We start from the raw sequence: 18808 nt of genomic DNA, 5'->3' as shown, positions 1-18808 counted from the left end.
GCCTCAGTTCAAAAAAAGAGCATTTCTCCAAGAGGCTGCATAGAAAACCTAAGCACAGATTTGAAGGGGGGGGGGGAGGGACCTCAAGGAATGGCAGAGAAAAAGAAGCATGCGGAACTAGAAAACCCACAATTTAGAAGGACTTCCCAACATACACTGAGGACTGACTAACGTATGCCTTTTTCTCTTCCAGCCCTAAAGGAGAAGGGGAACGAGGCCTTTGTCAGGGGCGACTATGAGACAGCCATATTCTTCTACAGTGAGGGTCTAGGGAAGCTCAAGGACATGAAGGTGCTGTACACCAACCGAGCCCAGGTGGGTAACCCACGGCGTCCATGATGGCGACTCTGAGGACAGGTGTTGGGAAAGCCGCCAAAGCAAAGACAAGGGTAGACAGTATCATTGGTGGTAAATGTTTACCAACCAGTGTCTGCGGTTCATGTTGCAAGTACCAGTTTCCATGGTATAACACGTCCCTTAATCAGTCTCCTGGCCCATAAGAACTTCAAATCTGCCACTAATGTTTTTGGTGGAAGTCTCAAAGGCCATTATGCCAGTTTGTGTTGGTTATGTCAAACCTGTTCTTGGTTTCTGTGAATGGGGTTAAACTGGGTAGCCAGGAAACTGACAGCACTTCCTCAGAAAGGTCGGGTTCCTGGAGTCCTTTTCCCTCGGGTTTGTTTTACAGGGAACCCCAGTTTCTCAAAACTGAGGCATAACTGACTGCCCCCGGCCCCTGATGTTTCTTACTGATGCGTAATGAAGGCAAGGGAGGTGGTAACTATCACTTGAAACAAAAATGTCACTAGTAACCTTATCTTTGAGATGCAGTGACATTTGGCTTGGCAAATTCATGGATGCAATCCCATGACAGACAGGACCTGTCGGTTGAACCTCTGTGTGACAGAGTTGATGCCATGTCACTGTCCCTCATCAGTGCCCATCTGCATAAATCAGAAGTCTCTGTCTGGGCTTGGTGGAGAAGAAGCATTCAAAGCCAGACATGGGGCGTTTGAAATCAGAGAGTCTGAGGGGTGACAGTGATTTAATAGCCAATGAATCCAAGAGCAATGTCAGCTTGTTACCTGAGCAGTTTGCATACATCTATCTGACTAGAGGCCAGGTGTTCTTTTCTATCCTCATTTGTGGCCAAAAGCTGTTATCTGTAAGAAAGATGCCAAGGAGTTGCTTTGGCAGCGCCCACCTTATTGCCCTAACAAGAATATAAATATGAAATTATTAAGGACAAAACCTGCCATATACTTTCCCTTAGCGTCGTCCCATCTGTCATGGCTATCTGATGCTCCACTCGTTATACAAAACTGGCCCATTTAAAGAATTCAGAAGGAACTTTTGAGTGTAAGCAATTAATACAATGATTACTTCTCTTTCTTTTTCGGCACTGAACTTCGTCTTGGAAAATCTCTACCTACTGATGCTCATTCAGGCTGGTTTCCCTGAAGTGATTAGATTAGAAGGCAATGGAGTTGAACTGCTTTTAAAATGTTATGTAATTGAGACCATATCTAGTGCAGGCTGTCCTCCCCCCCCATTCATCTAAATTAGTCAGATGCATTTTTTTACTGTATTTAATTTTAAGCCAGCCTTTGATTAGTCATAAAAATCTCATTAAAAGTGTCTGTGGATAAATATAAGGAAATGCAGTGAAAGGCTTTAGGGAAGCAATTTTCAGCTAATGCGCTCTCTCTCTCTCTCTCTCTCTCTCTCTCTCTTTCTGTTTGTCTTTGAGAACACACATTCAGAGGCAAGTAAACACAGAACTGCTGTCTGGTATTAGGAATCACTTGAACCACTGACTATTTTTAAAATGCTTATGGTGCTAGAAAACAGTAAGGATGTTGGGGACTGAATATTGCTTACTAAAGAAAAAAAGAAAAGCCTACCCCTCATCCCCTTTATTTCTCTCCTGCAGCTAGCATTCAGTCAAGATTGCTGGTGCCCACTAGATAAATCTAGAGTTTAATAGCCATTGAGAGAAGCAGCTTTTCCTAAAATGGGGAGAAGCAAAGGAGAAGGGAGACAACATAGGGCATCAAAGTCAAGTCTTAGAAGAGACTGAGGAAAGGAAAGGAAAGAAAAAGTAGAAGGCTACAAAGAGAATCTGTTGTGAAGCCTTCGGGGTTGTTTGGACCTCAAGTCTCACAGCATAAGGTCATAGTTGCATAGTTGTCTAATTGTCCAGGAGGGCACAGGCTTCTCTATCTAATATTATTTTCAAGTGCAACTCGACACCCGAAGAAGAGAAAGTGGAGCTGCTCTGCAAATGCCACTAGCCAGCTCTTACCTGCTCCCCCCTCAACTTGGCTGGATGCCTTGATCCCCCAGGAGTTACAATGCCAATGTGATCGGCTTTATCATGGAAATAGCTCATCTTATTGCTAAGGATATTACAGCCCCTTGGGAAAGTTTGTGTCCTGAGTAAACCCAGATGTGCACTGGTGTTGTTCTTGGAGAAATCAGTTCTTCCCTGGTGCTCAACTTCTTTTGTTTTTTGTTTTTGTTTTTGAGGTTTTTTTGTGGGGGGTTGTTTGTTTGTTTGTTTTCTTACGTGGGATGACCATTACTGTTCCTTTTGGAACTTTCCAAAAAAAAGTGCCTAAAATCTATGTAGTGCTTCTAGATAAGAAAAAAGAAGAAGAAGAAGGAGAAGAGGAGGAAGACGAAGAGCAGAACAATATATATAAACATATTCTTTAACTTTCTCCCATTTTCATTATTAGTAAAGATTAATATTTTTAGAAAAATGGTTTCCTCATTACATGACCTATACTTATACTCACATATATACACATACAAACACATACACACATACATAAACATATACACACATATACAAACACATGCACATATATACCACAGGCACATATATACACATATACACCCAAATATATACACACATACACACATGTGTATACACATACACACACACATAAACATATACACACACATACAAACACATGCACATATATACCACAGGCACATATATACACATATACACCCAAATACATACACATATACACACATGTGTATACACATACATGCATGCACATACACACACACACACACACACACACACACACACACACATATATATATATATACATGCACACACACACACACACACACATACAAGCTGGGATCCACATATGAAAATGAACATATGGTATTTTGCCTTTTTACCTCTTTTATATATTCCCCAGATCTATCAGGTTTCCTGCAAATGTCATGTTTCTCTACAGCTGAATAAAACTCCATTGTGTATCTGTATCACATCTTTCTTCCTCATCTATCTGTTGATGAACATCTTGATTGCTTCCATTTCCTAGCTAAATGTGTGTGCAGGTATGTGTGTGGTAGGATGTGCAGCCCTTTGGGTAAGAGCTCAGAACTTTTCCAGCTGGAGTATGTGGTTTCCAGAGGATCCTTTATAATGGCCACCCCAGTTTGTACTCTCTCCAGTGAATAAGGCTCCTAGCCTTCCCATATCCTCGAATCCATTTTCTGTTGTGATATTAGCTGCCCTTTCTGTACTGACTGAGGACTCCTTTGACCTTTGATACAAAGCTGTGTCTGAGCACCATGCACTTGTGTCATTTTAGGCTTATATAAAACTCGGGGACTATCAGAAGGCTCTCGTAGACTGTGACTGGGCTCTCAAGGTAAGAGACTCGTTCCTTTGCCATGTGACAGTATTGAGATTCCTTCAGCCTGTGTCTGAGTCCTGAAGTGCACAGGAAGTAGCTCCATGTGTGTCGCCTGAAGGGCCTCGGTTTCCTCATCTGAGAAATGGGATGGGATAGAGTTGCTGTGAGGGTCGGAACATGCACACAATGCGCTTAGCTCATACATTTGCCCCAGAGACACTATCAGCCTTGGTCCTTGAGGGTCCTGTGTTACACTAGCCCATTCTTCACCTTGTCACTGTCAAATGCTTCACTCCGTGTCACAGGGCAAACACCATTTCCTCTCCTCCAGGACCAGCCACAAGAGACAGTTTCTACAATGCCACCTTCCTCGTCAGTCTGGAAATCATTTGAAAATAGATACACCCTCTTCTACTTGCGGAGGGTTATCAGAAGTATAAGTTGCGATTTTTTCATGTGGGTCAGACTTGGGCACATGCACAGCGCTGGCTTCATGTTCTCTCCAAGAGCATACAAGTAGAGAGAGTCAAGGGTGCAGAAAGGAAAAACTTGTTCAGCTCTCAGGTGCCACAATTAATCCTTGGGGACAATATTTCATATGACTAAATAAATATTTAAATAACCCCGAATCCAAGCTTTCCTATCTTACCTACCTATCTCTCTCCCTCTTTTCTGTTTCTATTTCTGTCTGCCTTATTTCATTGTCTCTGTCTCTCTCTTTGTTTTCTCTGTGTCTCTGTCTGTCTGTCTGTCTGTCTGTCTCCCTCTTTCTCAGTCTGTCTGTCCTGTGGCTTTTCATGTATTAGGCAAGAATCTTACCACTTAGCCATATCTCCAAGCCCTTTATATTTTGAGACAAGGTCTCACTAAATTGAATAGTCTGGCCTTGAACCTGTTAACCTCCTGACTGCCTCAGCCTCCCAAGCAGATAAAAGTATAGCCCGGCACCATCAGGCCTAACTTCATAAAATGTATCTCTTTTTTGGAATGTATAAGATAACATGTTGTAATGTGACAGGTTTGACAAAGGAGTGTGTACATGTGTGTGCATGTGTGTGTGTGTGTGTGTGTGTGTATGTGTGTGTGTAGTGTTATGTGTTGTAATGTGACAGGTTTCACAGAGGAAGGGCCAAGAAAACTTAGGCCTAAAGTACCTCAGACCATTTGCCATTTACCTGATTGTTTAAACAACTTACAGTCAGATAAGGTAGAATTCTAAGAGAAGGTTCCAGGTATATCAGGTGCCTCCAGTTACCCAGGACAGCACCCCTGACCTCTCCCAGTGACCATGGCTTAAATCAAGAATATACATTCACAGCCACATACTGGCCATATTCTCTTGCTAATCTTTGTTTTTCCTTAATTATTTGTGTGTGCATGTATGTCTATGCATGACATATATGTGATATGTGTGTGTGTATGAGAGTAATGTGACTGTGTGTGTGTGTGTGTGTATGTGTGTGTGTGTGTGTGTGTGTGTGTGTGTGTGTGTGTGTGTATGCCTTAGCACATGTATGGAAGTCAGGAAAATCTCCATAGAGTTGGACTTAGGCTCCCAGCTTTAGGCAGGGTTCCAGGGATTGGACTACTTACTGTCTCCAGGCGTATGTGGCAAGTGCTCTTATCTGTTGAACCATCTCGATGGCTCATTTTTGTTTATTTCTTTATTATTGAGGATATAAGCAAGGAAAACAGGAATGAATCAGAAAACCCCCCTTGATTCTGGGGGTAACATGAGGCACCTGGTCATATCGTCCACAGTGTGGAGGTACACTCTACCACACTAGGCAGCAGAGAGTAACCACACACCGAGGGCAGCACTGCATCTCCAGCAGGGACATGCTCACCCACGCTGTCACCTTGTTTGCTCACAGTGTTGTTGTTGGTGGTGGTGGTCTTGTTTAAATTTGTTTTGTTTTCTGGCACCAGTCATGAGGAGAAAAGAGCTCAGGCTGTTTTCCTTGGCTGTTTCAATCCCAGCAGCAAACCCGATCATCTGCAGCCTCACAGCATAGGTTCTGTTCAGTGCCTCTACTTCCCATATTTTTTTCTGACCAAAAGATGAGCCCTCACGTCCGAATTAGGCCATTTACATAGGCTCACAAAGTCACCCTGTACGCTTTTAACTATCTACTGTTAAAAAGCCCCTGAAACCCGAAACCCCAGGATCCCTGGGAAAGGATCTCATTCTGAGGTGGCAACAAGACCTCCTCTAAGGGACTCCAGAGTACAAGTCTTCTAATCAGACAAGGACCAAAGAGTTAGACACAGCCCATGCTGACCCAGGCTAACACACTGGCCTCTGCCCAGATGTTGAATGAAGCTCAACATAATTAACTGAGTGAGACACCAAAGCAGAGCAGGCCCAGTGGAGGCAGCATTAAAATAATCACCAACACTCAGAGCCCACTCGCGTTAAATGACCAGTACGGCTCCCAGCTAGAGAGGTTTGGATCAACGCAAAAAGAATTGGAAAATGGGCTAAGTTCCGCTCTTTGTGGAAGCCAGGGGTTCCAAGAAAAGGTTTGCTCCCTTTAAAAAGTCTTTAAAATCTCAGTAGCAACGATCTCTGGCACTATATTGTTAATAGTATGAGGACTTTCATGCTAATTTAACCTTTTTTGACACTTTTAAATTGGAAGAGACCAGTCTAAGTGATATTTCAGGGCCGATGTCCCCTGTCAAAGAAGATAAGGGTGGCAAAGCTGTTTTCCATCAGGAGCAGACGAATGTCACCATCAGAATACTTCCTGCACTGTGAAATCCATCCTGCGTTGAAGGCCACTCAAAGACAGTGTGGGGCTCACTGGAGTAAATGCATATGATGGAAGACCCCTGGTTAGACTGGACAGGTCCAGTCATAAGAAGATCTGTCACTTTCGCTGTGTGTGGAGAGAGGATGATGTCATAGCTACAGCCACTTCTCTGTGCAACACCTGTGAAGGTCGTGGTCTTCAGCACAGGGACGTGCATGCCCCAGCCATGTAACACTGGTATTCTAGCTTTTCTATGCACTGATGATGAAGTGTTAGCCCCCCCCCCCGCACCCCCATGCTCTGCTTTCCTTTTCTGGGAAATGGGGAAGCCCCATCTGGGCCTGTTTTGCTGTATTGCTATGAGGCTCACAAAAGATCACTCCTTCGAGCCATCAGTGCTGACCACACGGAACAGACTGATCAGCCTGGCCTCTTATTCTCTTTATTACCCCCATTCACTTCACAATAAATCAGGAAATATACATAAAAACTCCTGGTAAGAGTTTCTCTAGCAATCAGTGTTTCTTCTTTTGCTATTATTTAGCCTTCCTATAAATCACATTTGCTCTGAAATGTATTGTTGCTGCTGTAACCACAGCAACAGCAGCTAATGGAGTATTAGGAGCGTGCTAAGTATTACAATATCTCAACAATGGGGCAGGGGAGGAGAATAGGAATGACTACCTTTAATTTCCAGATAAAGAAAATGGTTGTCCAAAAGGCTAGTGGCCTAACCAACATTCTGAGTTGTTAGTTCACCTAGAACATTTTAGACTCCTGAGGCTGACCTCCGGAGCCTTCTAAATCAAAACCCTAAAGGATAGCTCACCTGGCTCGATATCTTGCTTATAAAGGGGATCGGGGAATGTTAATTAACTGATGTTTCAAATTTTAGTTCCTGTTTGTGATGGATGGTTCTCTGCAGAGTCAGGGTCCTTCTGTGAGTAGTACAGCCTTAGCTTTACTCTTAAACCCTCCCTCTTGTAGGGGGCATCCATGTAGATCCTAAGGGATGCTAATGGGAATTGCTGTTTGTTCTGTAGAGTCCAAAGAATGATCTGCAATAGCCATACTTTCTGATCCAGATGAGTTTGTTTAACAAACACATAGCAATACCATGTAAAAAATAATAAGAAGGAGAGGAAGAGCGTGGGGGGGGAGGAGAAGGGAGCACAGGAGAGCTGGAGTTCTCAAAGACAGCTCCCAGCACAATGGAGTATTTGGTAAAAGACCAAGTAGCAGCAGGTAGTTTCCATCATCAAACCAAGTACTCAAGGCATCCAGATGGGAAGTTGAGGCAGTCGGATAGAGTTCCCCATTGAGCCTTCTTTCCAAAGAGAAGCTTCCCAAGGCTCACCTCCTGCCTCCCTTCCCACCATAGGCACTCTCAGACCAGGTAGTGATGAGTTCGTTCTATAGGAGAGGGTTCACCCTTCAGCTGCTCTCACAAGCAGTGTTCTTACTCTTGGGGCTGTTTTGCTGTTCTTTCTCTCCTAGCACAGAGTTAGAAGGGCCAGCCAACAACCAGACAGGAGGCCTTGGAGAACACTTTGTGACTGAAAAACATACTGTGTCTGAAATGGAGTGGGAAGCAACCCCACTTCAAGACTGTGATGGTTTGCATATGCTCAGTCCAGGGAGTGGCACTATTATAAGGTGTGGCCTTGTTGGAGGAAATGTGTCACTATATGAAGATGTAGAACTCCCAGCACCCCCTACACGCTGCCATGTTCCAGCCTTGATGATAATGGACTGAACCTCTGAATCTGTAAGCCAGCCCCCAATTAAATGTTGTCCTTTATAAAACTTGCATTGGTCATGATGTCTGTTCACAGCAATAAAACCCTATCTTACATAGAAGTTGGTACTGGGCCTGGGGTGTTGCTGTGATAGGCCTGAACATGCTTTCTGTTTGGAAGAATGTGGATTTGGGGCCTTTGGATTTGGAAAGCATTGGAATGCTTTCAGTGGAGCTTAATGGGTTATCCGAGAAGAAATATGGAAAAGTTGGTTGCTGTGAGTGATTTGAACTGTGCAGACCTGGCCCAAGAGTTTTCAGAGGAGAAGAATTTCAGAATGTGGCTTAGAGAATATTTTTGTGGTATTTTGGTGAAGAATATGACTACCTTTTGCCCTTGTCTGAAGAGTCTGCCTGATGTTAAGATGAAGAGATTTAGATTAATTGCTCTGAAAAAGGAAGTCTCAAAACAGCCTGGTGTAAATTCTGTTGTGTGGTTACTAAAGTTCACTCTTATGAAGAGCATTTTAATGAAAAGGAGCAAGTTGAGAAAGAAAAAAAATACCAAATATATGGTTCAAGTATTAAAGGGACACCAGGAAGTGAAATAGAGCTGAATCCCCGTGTTCAAGGATATTAAATTGAATTAAGGGAGTAATGATCTTGGGGCAAGATCCTACCCAGCTAAATTAGCTCCAGGCAACTTAGTACAAATCTTTAATCCCAAGAGGCAAAGAAAAGCAGATCTCTGAATTTGAGGCCAGCCTAGAACAGAGCAAGTTCTAGGTAAAGAAAAGCTTAAATCCATGTGTGGTAATACACACCTTTAATCCCAGGAGACAGGCATACAGATCTCTAAATTCAAGGTAAATCTACTGGCAAGATCCAGTTCAGCCAAGTTTAGGTAGTCAAGGAGTTGGGAAAGAGGAAGCTAGTGATAGTGTAATAAATAAAACCCTAACTAAGACAAAGACCCAGATTTCTTCTCAGTGACCTCAAAGAACACGTGACAACTGACCAATATAATGTGCATTACACCACTGTTTATGCTATAACTTATTTTCAAGAAGGGACTTACTGCCCACTAAGACACACTAAAGCTAACCATGGTTGCCTTCCCAGAGATTTCTGTCTGCTAATGAGCAAGTAGCCCTCAAGCTTAGCTGAATAGTTATATCACCCAGAAAGCTGAAAAAGTATCTGTCTGAACCTCATTAAGACAGTAACTTAATTGGTCCAGGTATATATATGAGCCTTCCAAGTGATTCTAACATGCAGCCAATGTTGAGGACACTTCTAAGCTTAGGGCCTTGCTTTACTTATTGAGCAAGTCTCTACATAAAGAGAGAGCTGACAGTCCCACTAATTTGGAAGAGAGCACACCCATGTGTCCAGGCTCCTTGCAGGCAGCAATTAGCTTGGTCACAAATGCACAGAAATGTCTTAATCGTCAACTCTGGTAGCTATCCTGAGAACCAAAGCGCTGGCCTCCTTCTGTTAACTAAGCAGGCAGTGCCTAATGACTTCCTGTCTGAAACATCTGATCAAACATTCTCTTTTATGCAGTGTGATGAAAATTGCACCAAGGCCTATTTCCACATGGGGAAAGCCCACTTGGCCCTGAAGAACTACAGCAAGGTAAGCTCTCAGCTCCATGATAAGCTGGTTAGATGTTAATCCACCTTTTAGGGTTTTCTAAAGTTCCCAGATTATACAGTAGGAAAAGCTGGGGCCACCCCACCAGCTGTAGGAGTCATTATAGGAGAATCCTTAACTAGCACTGGTTTACTTTCCTGGAGAAAAAAAAAACACAGACAGCAAGGAAACAAAATTCACGCATAGTCTCCTCACTACAAAGCATGTGCATACACACTGCAGCATCACATGGCTAATCACAGGGATGGTGAGGGAGACAGGCAGTGATGGGATCATAGAGACCAAGCCAGCATCTCCTAGACTGGGTACGGGACTGAGGAGATACTGGGCTCAGCATACTCATGTCTAACCTGAAATGTGATAGTTTGTATTGTGTTCAATCCCTGTTATTGTGTTAGTTCGTGAGCATGATGTAGAGGAGGGGTGGGGAGCACATGCAACGTCACAGAGGTCAGAGGACAACTCTAGAGTCATTTCCCATCTTGAGGTGGAGTCTAAGGATCCAGCTCAGATCTCAACTTAGCAGGCTTGGGTGACCTGGTAAGCTATCCATCCCTCCAGCCCTCTTCTAGCCATCCTTACCCTGTTTAATAGAAGATCCCTGATCAGTTTTGAAGATAGGATTGTTTATTTCCTTAGGATGTTTTTTTTTTCTCTTGGAGATTGGTTGGGCGTTCTCTCAGGATTTCATATACATTTTTTGAGCGATACAATCTTTGCCCCCAAATCTCCCTGAACTAGTCTTTCTTTCTCTAGAATCTTTCGACCTAACCATTGGTAAGAGCCCACTGTCAAGTTCTCGAGCTGAGTCTGATGTGGCCAGAGACTGGAGTCTTTGATAACCGTTTTTTTTTTTTTTGTTTTTTTTTGTTTTTTTTTTTTTTTTTTTGCAGCCTGTACCTCTAAGCCCCAGGGTGTTCTATTCTCCTATTTCTCCGTCTCAATCAACAGCCTCCAGCCTACTGATTTGCTTATTTCCTGACTCCCCTGGGTATAGCGGATGGCTTCTTAGTGCAAATATCAAATCTAAGTTTAGCATATACATTGTGATTATTCTAACCTCCGGCAGACATGATCTCCCCCCCCAAAAAAAATATTCAAGACTGGCTAGTTTTTATCACAGTTTGTATTTAACAAACAAGTTTTAAAAGATGAATTTTGAAAATAGTACCTGTAGTGCCACAGAACCTGAGAAGCCCAGACCAAAAAAATATATATATATCAAAAACTCACCTCTCTCCCTGACTGCCTCTGTGCTGGGATCACGGGAGGGGTAGGAAGAGATAATGAAGGAACCAAGCCCTGGGGTGCCCAGTGTCTGCCCTGTAATCACAGCACCCCCATCACCTCTCAAGGTCTTCTTTCTGTTTTTCAGTCTAAAGAGTGTTATCAAAAGATCGGAGAGATAAACCCCAAGCTGAAGGCTCAGGTGAAAGGTGAGAAGCTCCCTGCCGCTAAGATCCTTCTGAATCTGGTTTTCTTTTGTGCTCCACTGCGATGCCCTCCCTGCCTTCCCTGCCCTGGCCAAGCCCACACATGGCCTTGCCTTTCCTGCACAGCCCGGGCCCTCCCTGTTAGCAGCCCTGCTGTCCTCAGCATCCCTCTCTGCTCCTGCTCAGACTCAGTTCTTTCGCCCTTGCCATCTTCTGATATAGTTCTAGAGTGTCCCATTGTCTTCTAAATGTCTTAGACTCTGAGTTTAGATCTTGCACTACTTCTAAACAGTCCCTTCCCAAAGGAGAGACTGGATTATTTTCTTGCTCTATACTTCATATCCTTGAGAGGAAGAAAGGAAGGGAGTGGGAATGGGCAAGAGAGAGATGCAGAAGAGAGGGACCTCTCGGATGCTTCTGTCGGTTGTTAGGGTGTTGTTCGTTTTGCTTTTCCCTGCTTGTTTTGCCAGAACACCTAAATCAAGTAACTCTTCGAGAGAAAGCAGATCTTCAAGAGAAGGAAGCCTGGGCATCTCTGGATTCAGTAAAGAACACAGCAATGACAACCAAAAGTCTCCTGGAAACCCTGTCCAAGCCTGACCAGACACCCTTGTTCTATGCAGGAGGCATCGAGATTCTGACGGAAATGATGACCAACTGTGAGTTAGGTCTCAGGGGCCTGAGGAGCATCGTTCCTGTGAAGGCACGGTGCCCAGGGATCTGACTTTGTGAGACAAAGAGTCCCTTCCCTTCTACAAATATTGAGAAATCTACTCTAATGTAGGTGCCATCCTCCACCTGTGCTCTCTTCAGGGGCTGAGCTGATTTGGTGCTCAGGCAGGAAGCACCACACATACAGCACAAGGTGTGCACTAGGTGTGCCCTGCTCCATATGCGCCTATATTACATACTCAAACCACATGGCGCATTCATTTATATTCATATTTATGCTCATTATTATATGAATATATTTGAACTATTTATGTTATATGAATATGTGTGGATATATTATTTGAGTAATGTATGAGTATATTTTTCTTTTTTAAGTATTTTACTGGATATTCTCTGTATCTACATTTCAAATGTTAGCCCCTCTCCCTTCCATCCCCCTCCACTTGTTTCCATGAAGGTGCTCCCTCTCCCTCTCCACCTCAGTGCCTTGGCATTCCCCTACACTGAGAAAACACACCTTCACTGGACAAGAGGGCTCTTCGCCCATTGGTGCCAGACAATGCCATCCTCTGCTACATATGCAACTGGAGCCATGCATCTCTCCATGTGTGCTCAATGGTTGGTGTTCAACCTCATGGGAAGAACGACATTATCAACCAACCAAACCTTCCAGAACTCCCATGAGTATATTTTTCAAACACTATATTTATATTAATAAATGTAAATATGGAATACATCAGTGTACCTATTCTGTAAACTTTTGAAACATCTTGTTCACATCCCCTACCATGCACACACCCTAAGCCATGTAGAAGCTGAAGAAATTTTTATGATAAACTATAGAAATCACCCCAGCTGTACTTGGCAGCTGCTTGGAACAAGAAAATCGTTTCAGGAGAAACATGTCAGTCTCCTAATGAGATCACACCATTCTGTAACCAGTTCCTGTAAACACTGATGACAGGGATCAAACAGCTTTGGTTGCCCAGTGATAGGACATAATCTGTACAAATGGATGGAGCCTCTGGTCCCTCTTCATATAGAACAGAGGCAGCCCAGTTTGCCACCTCAGCAGCTTCTTAGAAACTATAAGTTCTTCTCCAGAGCCCGGAAACAGCTTTGAAACAAATACCAAGAGTCAGATGGCTTCCCAGTTCTTTTCAGAGATTAAACAGCTCTCTAAAGACTTTGAAGGAAAGAATTGAGATGCTGACATTTTTTAAGCAGTCCCTCTGAAAGCAACACACTGTGTGACCGATGACAATTTCGTTTCTGAGTGTACAAGTCCAGCTTTTCCCCCTGGGATCTTGTGATGGGCTTGGCTACGCTGCAGCTAGGTGCCAACCTGGTGGGTAAGGAGCCTGACTTGGTTCTTGTGGCTTTGTTTCAGGCACAGAGCGAACGTTGTTCAGAACATGTGGTGGATTCAGCACCATCAGTGACCATGAGGTCATTAGAAGGTAGGAATCTTTAGAAAGAGCCAGATGCCTATCAAGAAGAAAGAGAGAGCCACGTGTGAAAGCAGATATGGACCACGCAGGCAAGGCCTGACTCAGTGTCCTTGCTCCTCGGAACACAAGGTGGCCCCTGAAAGAGTACATGTGACCCCCTCAAGCCTTTTGCATCATGTTGCGGCTGACAGAGTGAACCTGTCCCACAGGCCCTCTCCGTACTTCCCAGTGGGACAAACATAGGTCCCACTGTTTCCCCAACCTCATCTTGGGTTTACTGGCCATTTAAGGAAGCAGAAACAACTAGGTCCTATCTGATTTTACTTAGAATTTAGTCTAAAACAAGGCTTACATGGCCAGAGGTAAGGCACTGAGTTTGTTCCATCCATTGTGCTGAGATGGTCCGGGAGGCTTAGGATCCTAACGTGTGTTGGATGTCTGTGTGTTCATTCATCAGTGATGGCCCCTAGCTGTCCACCCTCATCTACATATCCATCCCTGCCTTTTCAGTCCTTGGCTGTTGACCTAGATCTTTGGAATTCGTGATGGGCAGCCCCTTGGTTCTGGTGGATGTGCCTGTTTTGAGGGGGCAGGTCTCACTATGTAGTCCTGGGTGGCCACTCTTTCTGTACAGATCATACTGGCCTTGAGCCCACAGAGATTCACCCGTCTTCAGATGAGTATGAGAAATTAAAGGTGTGTGCCACCAAGTCCAACTAGGATGTGCTTTAAAAAAAATTCCCTTAAATCTTCCTTTGGTGAGTCTGGAGTAGACCCCAGTGGGGAAAAAAAAAGCAGAACACTTCCTAGGCTCCACATTCCTCTCCTTATCTTCTTCAGGTGCCTCTTCTTAGCAGGGAAAGATGCCGTGGAGGAGGTTCTCTGTGTATCTGTTCTAAAACTCTGGCAAGAAGTGTGCGTCGACAACGGTAAGCCTGGCTCTTCATCCTTATTGTTGGTTGGGTGTCACAGGAAGGAAAGCTGCATGGTCCACCATGGTAGTTCTCCCCAAAAGTCAGGACCGGGAGGATTTGTGTCCATGCTTCCTTGCCTTTTCCTTCCAAAAAATACATGGATCAAAAGCAAGTTCTATACTTTTTGAGAGAGTATTGTCCAGTTCCCACCTCCTCCTGTCTCTCCTCCTCCTCGTTGTCCCCCTGCCTTCCCTTCTCCTCCTCTGACTCTGGCACTGGAGTGGAGGGTGGACCAGATCACTGTCAGCTTAACGAGTGCCCCAGGGCCTCTGCCTGCTCTGCAGACTCATGACTTCTGCTCATACCATGAGCAACGGGGATGGATAGTTTCCTTTCTCGTCTGTTTAGAGATACGTGGTTTTGCTGACCACAGCAGTCCTTGAAGCACCTGGGGATACCTGGCTAACGGCCAGCCAGACACTTTGGACAGTGATAAGCATCTGTCACTGAAATAAGAAAAGGCCAGAGGGATTTTATATTCTCAACGCTTACCTTTCTTCATAGAGCATCCTCCAGAGTTTATTACGTCCTTGCACAATCTTTCTTAGTCACCTTTATGGCTTCCGTGCATATCAAGATTTTAAGTTCTTTCCTTTGTCTCTTAAAAACATGTTTCATAAGAATGGGGTTGATCTTGAGATGGGAAACACTAGAAATGAGGACAGTGACAGAGTAGAGCCTGCAAGCAGTGTGTGCATGCTGGGGGCCGCCAAGTATGACGAAGCAAGCTTCATTCTTTTAGTAGGTTAAAGGTCTGAGAGCTAAATGTAGGCTGTAGACAGCTAGCTGATCAGGATTCCCAGTTACTATAAGGGATAAGTAGGTAAAGCCAAGCACCAGTGTTTGATTCTCAGAACTGGAATTAACAACAACAGCAATAACAACAGAAAAACCCTAAACAAGTGTGGTGGCATGCTGGGAATGTGGAGACAGGTAGATCCTCAGAGCTCTAAGGTTAGCCAGACTGGCCTATTCAGTGATTTCCAGGTCAGTGAGACCCATAAGAGAGAGAAAGAGAGAGGGGTTGGGGGAGGATAGGAGAGGAAGGAAGGAAAGAAGATAAGAAAGAAGAGAGGGGGCGAGAGAGTAAGAGAGGAGATGACAGGAGAGGAAAAAAGAGAAAGAAAATTAGATTTAAATGATGCCTAGGGATGACATGTGAGGTATCCTCTGCCCCCCCCCACATTCTCTCTCCCTCCCTTCCTCCCTCCCTCTCTCTCTCTCTCTCTCTCTCTCTCTCTCTCTCTCTCTCTCTCTCTCTCTCTCTCTCTCTCACACACACACACCACACACACACACACACACACCAAACCAAACCAAAACAAAACAAATTATCAAAGTTCCTTGCTCAGGGGTGTGTATTTACCAAAACTTCTGAAGGAAGATGAGGAAGGCTGTGTTTTCTCTGTGAATTGGATACAATAGCTCAGATACTTTTGGTTTTGTAAGCCTTGGAGCTATGTTGTTTTACTATCTGAAATAAAATTTTCACCTGAGTATGCATATGCTGTGTGTCAAGCTCAGGGAATCTTGACATGCTCAACTTAGTGAACACAAAGCCATTTTTAAGGAAACTAGAGAATATGCAAACGCAGAAACATGAAATTCATTGATGGTATGTTGATGAGTAGGCAGAGAAGTCAATTCCAGTCCACTCACAGTGACATAACTCATCCAACAAGGTCACACCTCCAAATCCTTCCCAAACAGTTCCACCAACTGGGGACCAAGCATTCGAATATATTAGCCTATGGGGGGGAGCACTTGCATTCAAACCCCCACATCTTGAGGATCATTACCTCCAAAGATTCAAGCAACCAAAGCTTTAACAAGGGAATCTTTGAGTATTATTTCAGATTCAAACCATGACATCATCCCTCCAGCATGATCTGCTGCGTTTCATTACTTATTCTCATACCCCTGCCTGTGTTCTGTCTGTGCCCACATGCCTGCTCAGAACACAAATCAGGCAAAATTCAATGTCATTGGGTTTCTGTGTTAGTACTCTGAAAAGAGCTCACCATTGAGGATGAGGAACACTACTTACATGATACCATAGTTTCTTGGGAAGAATGCAAATGGTTGCTTGGGCATGCTCTGGATGCCTGGTTAAGCCCACTGCTTTCCCTTTATCCTATCCCATGTTCCCCTACTGAGAAAGCTTTTATAATAATGATAACACTGTAACTAATCTATGAGAGCCAGTCTCTATCTAACACCATCAGGCAGTGGCTCCAAGAATCCTCCTAAAAACTCTTAACAGGAGGATCCTCGCCCTCACCTTACCGATGAGGAAGCTGAGGATCTCAGAAGGTAGTTATCAGAAAAAGTCATCACTCTGCTTATTGAGACACAGGTTGGCCCTAGGGTCCAGTTCTTATGGGTAATATCATCCTGAATGGCAAATGTCTTAAGAGCCAGCCACTCTTTAGGGTGGTGGGTGACAGAAACTTCAATGCCATCGTAACAGCACAAAGCCACTAACACCTGTGTTCCGCAGAGGAGAACCAGCGCCTGCTTGTGACCCACCCTGATATGGCCAGGCTGCTGCCTTCCTTCATGACCTCCAGAATCCTGGTGATTCAACAGCAGAGTCTGGCCCTACTGTTGCAGCTCACCCAGACAGAGAATGGCCGGAACCAAGTAATCAAGCACCTTGACATGACCCGGTAAGCCTTTGCTGCTGGTATCTTCCTCATGACCCTGAGGTCAACACTAAGTAGACAAAAAGAGTTTGTACTTTTAAGTGCTTTAAAATTGATTTATTTTATTATTGTATTTTATTATCGTTTATTATTTATTTAGTGTATAAGGACAGATGTATATGTTAATATATATGTATATGAGCACAGGTGTGGTGGGGGCACACACAAGTGCATGCACGAGGCAGGTGTAAACGTGTACGTGAGTGCACTTTTGTGTAAAGGTGCACATTTTCATGCATGCTTGTGAGGTCCACCTCAGGTTGTTCCTCACCTTGTTTATCAAGATATGCCCCTGTTATCAGGACCAGGGAACCCCGTTCATGCAAGGCAGGTCAGCTAACAACCCCCAGTGATCAGTCTCTGCCTCCCCAGTGCTGGAATTACAAGTGTGTGCTGCCATTATCCATTTTTGTGAGGTGCTGCAGATCATTCTCAGCCCTCAGGTTTATCTACCCAGCACTGTTACTGGCTGAGCTCTCTCTCATTTATTTATTTTTAGTTACATTATGTACTTGTTTTCTGGTTATAACTCTGACCATATAAAATTGCCGTGACTTTTTTTTTAATTTTAAGATCAGAAAAGTTGAATGTCAACTATTTTGTATGGTTTAAACCTGTACAGACAGCATTCACTGCTGCCTGCTCTGCGAACATTTCAGACAAGACTTCAGAACAGACGTTAAATCTGCCAGATTTCTTCATTCACCGTCTCATTTTATCTCCTGTGGTAACATAAGTGCATGTTGCTAACCCCTTCACAGAGTAGGCAGGAGAAGCCAGCCACACCAAGTAACAAGGCCACATCCCCCAGCTGTCCCCTGGTTCTTGCTCATTGGAGCCCAGCCCCCACTCTCGGTCCTCTGTAAGAAAAGGAGCCAGATCTCCCTGGACCAGGCTGGGCCCCTCTCACCTGTCCATCTAGTGAGGAATTCATTGTGTACCAAGGACAGGGTGGTCTCCTTCTCCCTGCTCCCATTCAGCCATATCCACAGTGCCTTCAGGAAAGGCCTTGGCAACCCTGAATCTCTGCCCACCAGGCAGGTGCCGCTGCTAGTGAAGGTCTCCAAAGCACTCAAACATTTCAGGTGACTCTGCGGCCATCGGCTCAACCCCTGCATCACCTGTGATTTTCTCTGAAACCATCGTTTGTCTCTGAGCAGCTGAGGATGTAGTTGACTTTTGCCCTAAACTATCTTTGAGTTGCCACCGTCTCAGCGTGAACTTCTCCAGTGTCTTGGGGATCAGTGGGGGTTGTGGCTCACCTCGGTCCATGCGGTCGTGAGTACTCTTATATCTGTATTGATATAATACCTCAGTTTATTGCTTTCAGCCCCACTAGTCTCAGTCTTGCTAATGTCTGTCTTCAGACAAGTGGGAAGGAGGTCTAATTGGTTCTCCAAGCTGGAGTTAAGTTCGCCTGAAGCAGGACAGAGCATTGTACGTCTCTCAGAGGCGTGCAGGTTACCTTCCTCCCCAGATGTTGTGAATTAGCCAGAACAGGTCCCCCAATTTATAGGCAGCACTGGGATTTCAGATTCACACAGTCCAGTGCTTATCCCTCCTGAGTGTTTTCATTCATTTCTGGCCTGCAAGAGGTATTTTGTCTGCTGTGCGCTGCACACTTGGAATGGCACTGAAGAGAACTGGTAGGGAGCTGGAGAGATGTTTTGGCACCTAAAAGCATGTACTACTCTTACAGGGGACCTGAGGTCAGGTCTCGGCACCCATATTAAACAGTTCACCATCACCTATAACTCT

General features: G+C 44.4%; 1 protein-coding gene across 1 annotated transcript in view; it reads left to right on the top strand.

Annotated features, from left to right (window-relative positions):
• TTC12 (tetratricopeptide repeat domain 12) overlaps nucleotides 1-18808 on the top strand; it is a gene marked incomplete at both ends in the record, with an annotated part of 44744 nt that overhangs the window by 12802 nt on the left and 13134 nt on the right. Inside the window, 8 exons of the mRNA XM_080929990.1 lie at nucleotides 194-315; nucleotides 3621-3680; nucleotides 9726-9797; nucleotides 11191-11251; nucleotides 11719-11907; nucleotides 13311-13380; nucleotides 14212-14300; nucleotides 16846-17014. Of these exons, the coding sequence (XP_080786116.1) occupies nucleotides 194-315; nucleotides 3621-3680; nucleotides 9726-9797; nucleotides 11191-11251; nucleotides 11719-11907; nucleotides 13311-13380; nucleotides 14212-14300; nucleotides 16846-17014 (832 nt within the window). The remainder of the gene's footprint in view (nucleotides 1-193; nucleotides 316-3620; nucleotides 3681-9725; nucleotides 9798-11190; nucleotides 11252-11718; nucleotides 11908-13310; nucleotides 13381-14211; nucleotides 14301-16845; nucleotides 17015-18808) is intronic.

The sequence above is a fragment of the Micromys minutus genome, assembly GCF_963924665.1.
Source record: "Micromys minutus genome assembly, chromosome: 16".
In the NCBI taxonomy this organism is placed as follows: domain Eukaryota; kingdom Metazoa; phylum Chordata; class Mammalia; order Rodentia; family Muridae; genus Micromys; species Micromys minutus.
This window is presented reverse-complemented; position numbering and strand designations above follow the sequence as displayed.